The sequence below is a fragment of the Tyto alba genome, unplaced genomic scaffold (assembly GCF_018691265.1).
Source record: "Tyto alba isolate M040663 unplaced genomic scaffold, T.alba_DEE_v4.0 Super-Scaffold_20000042, whole genome shotgun sequence".
NCBI lineage: Eukaryota > Metazoa > Chordata > Aves > Strigiformes > Tytonidae > Tyto > Tyto alba.
Window position 1 is genome coordinate 12,294,038 of NW_024881293.1, and position 9,106 is coordinate 12,303,143.

A 9,106-nucleotide genomic window follows, 5' to 3' on the forward strand; every position below is an offset into this window, starting at 1 on the left:
CCCCGCGCCTACCCCCGCTACATCCTGCCGCTCGCCTTCGGCAAGTACTTCGCCTCCGTCTCCGCGCACGTCTCGCTCTGGAGGGTCCCGGTCTCCTACGCGCACACAGGTGAGGCCCGGGGTGCCGGGGGGGAGGACGGAGGGGACCCGGTGCGGTGGCCTTGTGCTCGTGTAGGAGCTCGGTGGGGTGGCCCAGCGTCGGTTGTGCTCGTACAGAGGCCAGGCGCAGGGAGCCGAAGCCCGGTGCGATGTCCCGGGACCCGGCTTGTACAGGTACCCGCTGTTTGCTTCTACTGGTGCCCCGTGGGGTGACCTGAAGCTCAATGTGGTGTCCCAGTCTCTGCTGTGTGCTTGTATGGGTGCCCGGTGCCGTGTCCTGGTCCCCAGTATGTGCTTGTACCAGTGCCTGGTGCAGTGACCTGAAGCCCCGGGGTATGCTCATGTGGGTGCCTGGCGTGGCGTGGCGTGCCCCAACGTGTCCCCGTGTGGGTGCCAGGCATGCTGTGGGTGCCCAGTGTCGTGCGGGTGCCCGGCGTGGTGTGGGTGCTTGGCATGGTGTGCCATGTCCCAGCGTGTGTTTGTGTGGGTGCCCAGCACGGTGTGCTGTGTCCCAGTGTGTCCCTGTGTGGGTGCCCGGCGTGGTGTGCCGTGTCCCAGCGTGTGCTCGTGTGGGTGCCCGGCGTGGTGTGCCGTGTCCCAGCGTGTGCTCGTGTGGGTGCCCGGCGTGGTGTGCCGTGTCCCAGCGTGTGCTCGTGTGGGTGCCCGGCGTGGTGTGTGTGCCTGGCATGGTGCACCGTGTCCCCACGTGTGCTCGTGCGGGTGCCTGCTGCAGTGTCCCAGAGCACCAAGACCGGTCCGTGTTTGTACGAGTGCCCAGCACGGTGACACTGAGGGACAACCCAGCGTGAGCTGAGGTTGTGGCTTTGGTGGGACGAGGCCTGAGCCCCCCCCCATCCCCAGCACTCCCCTCTGCTGATGGTGGTTAATGGCGTTGGCCTGAGCTTCGCGTCCCCACCGACGTTTTCTTTCTGTTCTCAGTAAAAGCGACGATGCCAATATGGGTGGTTCTTCTTTCACGGATCATAATGAAGGAAAAGCAGACGACGAAGGTGCGGACAGGTTTGCTGAGGTTTCTTCTCTTGGAGGTGTTTGTGGTGTGCTCTGCTGGCTGGGATCGGGGAAGCTGAGCCTTTGGTTAGCTGGGGGAATTTTGTGACTGGAATTAGATTACGCAGATTTTACAAGTTCCTTTCCCTTTTATTGTAAATGTAAAGAAAACACGTCTAGGTATAGAGTGGGGTGATACTTTCTGATACGTTGGCATTGTTATAGTATGTTTTGTAGCCACTTAATTTCTTCAAGCTACAATAGTATAAAGGTTGATCTCTGCTTCTGTTGCTTTATTCTTCCTTCTCCTTTCTTCCCCACATCAGCAGTATGTATAAACTCAGTTGAAATGAAAATTCTTAGAAGCTGTAAGCTACTCTTCTCTATTCTTCTTTCAGGTATACTTGTCTCTGATCCCCATAATAACCGGTGTCCTGTTGGCCACCGTCACAGAACTTTCCTTTGACATGTGGGGACTCATCAGTGCACTTGCTGCTACTCTGTGTTTTTCACTTCAGAACATCTTCTCAAAGAAGGTAATTGTTTTGCTGTTCATAACATTGGTCAGTAGCATCATCCTTTAGCAGAACAGTATGTATTTTCCAGTACATGGTTTGTTGTTTTTTTTGTTTTGGTTTGGTTTTTTTTAAGTTGCCTATAGTCAAGGGAGCCCAAAGTAAGTAATATTTGGCTATTTTGTGTGCCTGTTGTCTACAGCTCTTCCTACCTGTTGAAGCTGTTAAAACTCTTGAGTTCTGCCCAATTTTCAGTGTATCTTGAGCCTTTTCTTTACTCCTCAGCATGGATTATTTTTTTTTCCTGGCAGCTCAATACTGCTTAAATTAACAGTTCCTTTGAAAGCTCTTACTTGCTGTATCAAATCCTTTCTCTGTAGTGAATGAATCAGTGTTAACACCGTGCAGTTCTTGAAATCTTCAAAACAAAATTAAAATGTCTTAAATCTGTTTAGTTACAAAATGATTTCTGGTTTCTAGAGCATTTTAATTCTATTATTATCTTGTTAACACTAAGAGTCACCACTCAATAACCCATTGTTTTTTCAAATGGACATCTGTTTTTCTTTGGTTATCCTTATAGGAAATTCATACTTCAACAGTATTTACTTATTTTCATAATTTATCTGTTGTCTAAAGCTGTTACTGTTACATGGCTCCTGAACCTCCACTGAAAATGTGGGCAGTAGCTGAAGGATGGCTGTTTAATACTGTTTTTTGTCAGGTGTTAAGAGATTCCCGAATACATCATCTTCGTTTGCTGAACATACTTGGGTGCCATGCTGTGTTCTTCATGATTCCAACGTGGGTTTTGGTAGATCTTTCTTCCTTCTTAGTAGAGAATGACTTGGTAAGTGTTGTATTTGAGAAACTGTTCACTATTAAGAAAGGAAAGAGTGAAAAAACCAAAACAAAACACCAAACACCACCACTTATACAAAAAATGTGCACTTAAGTGTTTCAGAGTAGTTCCTCATCAGCATGGAAGGAACTGTTTTGAAACACCTGCAAACTGTTTCACAAAACAATATTAAAAAAAATAAACGCAGTGTTTATTGTGAGAAGTCATGTCAGGTTTAGGAGAGGTAGCTTATGTGACAGCGTAAATCTCAGGAATTAGTAGCTGGAGACAGGAACAAATGCACCCAGACTGTTACGAGTGCGTAGAGAGATGATTCCTCAGAGCTGGTAGGTGTATAATGTATCATACTCGGGTGCCTCTTTAGAGCTAAGTTGCAGATGTTCTTTAGAGCAATGGCAGAAGTGACTCAAGTTGTCTTTGTGTTTCTTATTCTCTTATCTGAAACCTGAGTTAATCTCTTTTTTCTTTTAACGTTTGTCTTTATAACAGAGTACGATGTCTCATTGGTCCTGGACCTTGATGCTGCTTATAATCAGTGGATTCTGTAATTTTGCCCAGAATGTCATTGCCTTCAGTATCCTTAACCTGATCAGCCCGCTAAGTTACTCTGTTGCAAATGCCACAAAAAGAATCATGGTCATCACAGTGTCCCTTATAATGCTTCGCAATCCAGTTACGAGCACCAATGTCCTTGGAATGATGACAGCTATCCTGGGGGTCTTCTTATATAACAAGGTAAGGGGTTTATTTGTTTATTCAGGAAACTCAGTTGAAACAGTCCAGTAGCCCAGTAGCTTTGAATTATTTTTTGTACAAAAATGTAGAATGCAGGGCATAAAACTTTCTTGCGGAGGAGGTGCGTGCATCACCTCAGCAAAGTACTCGGGTGCTTGGGTCAGGCCAGCTGTTAGGCCTCTAGCAAACGTAAATTTTGATCTTAATGTTTTCTTGAAAAGTGAAGACTGGAAAGTAACTCGCTCAGATCTCTTGAGCAAAAGAACAGCTTACTGATGTAGCATATGAGAGGAACAAGGGTTTTATTAGAAGCCACTAACATTTTAAGACTCCAACAGGCATAGGTAGTGTTGTCACTGTAAATGTATGCTTTCCTCTAGGCATTTGAATATGTTAGGTGATACCTAAGAAAAACTTTCTTTCTTTTACCAGACAAAATATGATGCAAACCAAGAAGCAAAGAAGCAGCTACTTCCAGTTACAACTGGAGACCTTGTGAATCTAGACCGGCATCGAAACACTCCTGAAAAGTCTCAGAACGGACTTACGGCATTTGCACAACACGGAGACTATCAGTATGGTCGAGCCAATATCTTAACAGACCACTTCCAGTATAATCGGCAAAACTATCCGACTACCTACAACTTAAATCGTTTTGATATATAGAATCCTGGCAAACAGGTATAGACTGTGATATCAAAGTGTCCCCAGCATTATCAGAAACTTTTAGTACATCCATGAATGTAAAGCCATTTTATTGTACAGTTTTTGCAGAAGGGAAGATGCATGTGTAGTGAAAGCGGTAAAGACCTCCAACTTCTGCTAAGCAGACCTTTAAACGTGAAACGGCTAGATCTGACACTGGAACTAAATGCACAGTGTAGCTCTTGTACAGAGATCCTGCTGCAATGCACGTACGTAACTTCAGAGTAAAACATCTGCTGTCACTGCTCCTTTTCAGTCAGTCTGTCAACTGATTATTCTTTTGGCAGCTAAATTCTGGCCAGTATTTTGTTTCCATGCTGGTACCGTCACCTTTAATTTGTTCTCCAGGATGTTTTAATGGTACTTTCTTTTAATGAAACTTTCAGAAAGAAGTGAAACCAAGGCGTACTTCTGCTTATCAGGATTTGTCTGTCTGAGGGAATTGATTTATGTGTATCAGCTGCAAATAGGTAGACTTGAATTCATCTCGAGCAACTATGAAACTTCATGTGGGTATTAACTGCTTTTGTGCCTACGTCTTCAGTTGTTGATGACAAAGCAGGAGTGTTTCTGAAAGAGTAGAGGAGAATGATTGATTTCTTCAAGAAGCATACTTCAGGCAGAGAGAAACGGATTTCTCAAAAATCACTGTTGGCCCAGTCACTGTAGGTAACAAACAAACAGAGCTTAAGATCATAATTGTTTTCTGAATACTGTAGTCCTGTAACTTCAGACATTGCTCTTCCTTGGCAATACAGAAAACACCTTCACAAATAAAGTATTTGGAATAATACGATTTATTTTTTTTTACTTGTTTCACACCTGTTCTTGCAAAACTTTTGTTGCTTTAGAAATTGAAAGGCTTAAGGTGTTTTCTTCTCAGTTTTATGCATAAATTATGCCCTCATATGATTCATATATTATGAATGCATTCATTTGATTAATCATCATTCTTAATTGTTTCTTAAGTCTATCTTTTTAGCCCCTACCTGTTTTTTAAAGTTTCTTAATTCCTGCTATGGGAGTTGCTGCATGCATTTAGCCTGACTTCCACTTTCCGCTGAAAGAAGTTACATTTTGTATCCTGCTCTGTTCCTGCAGCTCCCCTAGCTTGAATAGTAAATTGTAAAGAAAAAAATATTTGAATCAACAGTAAATAGATAATTTATGGTTAAGAAGAACTGATTCAGTTAGTGTAAATGAACGTACTTAATTCTAGACAAGTTGATTGTTGTGCGTTAGATACTGCATTTGTGCATGAAAGGAATGAAACCGGCTGAACTTGGGTTTCACTGAATCAGATTGTTATTGTTATTACTTTAGCAAAAGAAGATTTTAGGGGCCTTCTTTCCTTACCAGAAAAGCTGTTGTACAGTGAGATTTTTGATAGCATAAGAATTATGTTTTTGCTGGAGAGGTATTAGATACCAGTGATAAAATTCAGGGTGTGGTACAGAACACTCCCTCCACTTATTTATTGCTTTAAAAATGACCATTTCCATGATGTGAGATGATGATTTGGTTCCTTTCTGGATAATAAAGAATTTATTTTTAAGTGCAAAGTCAACCTGATCTTATTCTTTTGGCTGACTGTGGAGTTAGTTATGTCGACTGCCTCCCGCTATACAGTCCAAAAGAGGAAATGGTCCTTCTGAAACTTCAGAGATGGGTTACATATGCTGCTAATATTTGTGAGCAGAACTTCCTTGACGTGGCTGGAGTTGAATCTGTTCACGCTAGCTTAGAACTTGGGCTTTTAGTTTAGTAAATCTAAATAAATTATTCCCTAACCGAGGTTACCAAGAACAAGATGATGAGGAAAAGCATTCTTTCAGATGAAATTTCTTTTGCCTCTTCAAGTATTAACTTATGTATAATTATTTCTTTTTAATATGGGAAAGTGCAAAATGTGTATTTCTAAGGTTCCCTTCCCAGTATTTAAGTGCTTTTACATACATATAAAAAGGATCGTGTGGACTCTGTATTTGGATTAGATTTTGGCTCTGCAGAAAACTGATTTGAGGATGGGATATTTAGGCTGAGATTTTTAAGAAGGGCTGAAGTTCTCCAACCCCTTTCGAAGGGAGCTAGCTGTAAACTGTTGGACTCCTGCAAATGCTTCATTGTGTTCTTTGTGCCTCAGTTTCCCATTTTGAAAATGGAGATCGTTCTTCCTTACTTCATAGGGGGCAAAATACCAGAAAAAAAGTAGCAGTGGAGGCCCCAGGGATGTTCTGTCCCCGGGCATACTGTGAGTTCATCTGTACATCTTGTGGTATGTCTATCGCTGTACCATCTTCACACAAATTGAACTATTACTTGGAATAAAGCTCCACATACTGTATTCACAGATCAGAGCCTTTATTAAATATATTGAGATGGTTTCCTTTTAAAGAACATAACCAGATCTGTTTTGCAATTGCTTTCAGAGAAAGCTTGCACTGCACACTTACTGTGGCAGGTCTTTACTCAGCTTGTTTTGTAAAAAGCATGGTAGCAGGTGAGGGCTTTCTGTTGAAAAGACCTTGTTGCAAATTCCAGGCTGTGCTTATGGCCTCAGTCTCTGAAATAAAACTACTGTACTTGAGCAAAAAGGACTTAGCCCAAATGAGGTTATCATCTGTTTAGGGCTCGGAGAGTGCATCTCTTCCCTGGAGACTGCCTGACAAGTGTTCATGCCCTTCTGGTTGAGGTCTGTGGTCACCAGTGACAATACTGTATGGCAGAACCTATAATTAAAACGGTTGAGTGAATCAGTTGCAAGAGGTGGTTTTGCTGAGTACCTGAATCCGAGTCCTTAAGCAATATTGCCCACATTCAGGTAAAGGAAGTTTCTGATACTGTTGTTAATATATATTTTAATCTTGGACCTCTGCGAGATTTTGTTTGGCAAGGTGAAACGTTTGTTTTAACATGGTTTGTAAATTAATGACATATTTATGTACATAGGTCTGTAGAAAGTATGGAAACACTGGAATAAAAAGGGCATATCTAGACAATCGTGTATAATGACCCTGTTATTAACTCAAAGTGAATGGGGTTGGTTTGGGTTTTTTCCTTGCAGGAAGCTTTGGGAGTGCCATGCGTTAGTAGTAATGGCCACTTGCAAGAAATTGGATTCATGTTCTGCTGTATGGGTGTGATACCTTACGGGATGTTTACGTAGACTGAAACTAGGGTGATGTGGATGCCACGACTAGTGTTAGGACACTAGTCACTGGTATCCTTAGAAATGTTTTGATTTCCATTGTGCATTTCTAGCGTACATGTAAATACATAACAAAATTGGGAAATTCTTCCCAAAACAGTTTTGGATAGTTCTAGAAAGACCAGTGTGAAAGAAACTAATCTCTTCCCACTATGTGTGGGTTTTCTGTCAATAGCTCCATGGAGTATTTGGTGCTCTGTCAAGAGATCTTCAAAATGCTTCCCTTGCAGATTCAATTTTAGTACCCAATAGTAATTAGAGCATCTTTATCATCTGGTAAAATGCTTGTGCTATTTAAATAACTGAATACTAAATAAAATTGAGGCAATACTTAGGCTTTGTAGGTGTACAGTGATTTGTAAAAATGTTGGTAATTTGGGGTCAACCCATGATGATTCCTGAAGCTCCAGACCTGTTCTTTCTAATTTGTGTTCAAACCCACATTCTTCTGATGTAGCATTTTGCAGAAGAAGAAACTTCTGCCATGTAGCGATTTGTGAAAATGGTGCAATATAAATAAAGGGAAAGTTTTGTTTTTCTAAGGCTTCCATTCCTGAACCATGTTGCGAGATGTTAAAATAATTCTGGATTATCTTTGTGGTGATGGTACAGGCCAGTAAAACAAATTTGTTAATCCAGAGATGTCAGGCGTATGATACAATCACATCATGTAGATATTCAAGTGCCAATATACAGGTGGCAGTCACCACACTTCTTTGTGTTTGTTTTTTTTTTTTTTTTTTATGTTGGTACTCTATGTATTGATATGAATATGGGTGGTTTTACAAAAGAAAAAAAAAAGGCACTCCTTACTGTATGAAATCTGGCACTTAAGCAAATGAACACTTGTGTATTGTTTTCCTGTTCTTACTTCAACTCTGTCGTTCTGTGAAGTTCTGCATGTTACTCACCCAGATTCCCTGTGATGCACCCTCCTGCCCGTCGATGCTGCTGCTGAAGCCGGGATCCCTTACGGGCTGACGAGAAGAAACCACACGGGTGACCTCCAGGTACTGGGACTCTTTCCTGGCTAAAATAAATCAGGTGTGTTCTGCTGGTTTCTGGCAGACACCGGTCAGGTAACTGCAGCTTTGGGGGCATTTTGTGGATAAACCATTGCTGCCTGCTGAGGAATGTGGTGGCCTGGATGGTGACTGCATGGGCTTCAGTGTGCAAAGCAGCAGTAACGTTTGTGTTGGGGTAGAAGGCAAGAATTTTGAAGTTTCTTAATTTAAATATAAACTAAAATTTGAGCTTGATCCGGCCTTCTGGGATCTGTGTTACATTTCCAGGACTGCAGAGTGATATAGAATCATAGTCAGTCTGTATTTGATTTTATTTTTTCATTTCTTATTTGGATACATGGAAACATCTTTCTGGGGTTTTTATATTCTGTAGATAATATATAGGGGTCTACATGGTATGTCTTGTTAAGAATAAAAAGTTCTGCCTTTTTGTGAGGATGCCTGTGAGTGTTACCTGTGTGACTGGAAATCCTGTTAAGTGTAATTTAAACCTGAAACTTAAGATAGTGATTACAGCTCCAGGTGAGTGTTACAATACTCAGGTTTGCTTTTGGCCTTATAAGATTCCCAGATGATTGCTTCTGCTTGTACTCAGTTTTCCTAAAATATTATAGGACACCAAAATTATTTGGGCCCCACTTTTGAGTTTTGATGTCTAGTTCTCATGTAAATGGTCTTCCAAGTGTGTTGGGGCTTTGTGGGGTTTTTTGAATTGTGGAAGTAAAGGGAGTTGAGCGATTTCTGCCATGCCTTGTACTTCTTGACTTGTGAAGCTGATCCAATCAGTGCTTAGGAATGTTTTCCTGAATCCAGCAGGTACGTAAATGTGTATTTTTAATCCCACTTTGAAAAATAATGGAGGATCAGGTGCAAAAGGAAAGTTAAGGACCAGAAATTACCAGAACATTTTTGGTTTAACTGCATCATGAAGTCACTTAAGTACTGCAAC

The 9,106-nt window shown here is 41.7% G+C and overlaps 1 protein-coding gene across 1 annotated transcript; it reads left to right on the top strand.

Annotated features, from left to right (window-relative positions):
• On the top strand, positions 1-6,920 carry SLC35E1 (solute carrier family 35 member E1). Its single transcript, XM_032994723.2, has 7 exons — positions 1-109; positions 1,039-1,109; positions 1,506-1,643; positions 2,347-2,472; positions 2,974-3,219; positions 3,652-3,900; positions 3,985-6,920. The coding sequence occupies exons 2-6, from the start codon at positions 1,050-1,052 to the stop codon at positions 3,883-3,885; spliced, it is 804 nt and encodes a 267-aa protein (XP_032850614.1). The 5' UTR covers positions 1-109; positions 1,039-1,049; the 3' UTR covers positions 3,886-3,900; positions 3,985-6,920.
• The last annotated feature ends 2,186 nt before the right edge of the window (positions 6,921-9,106 follow it).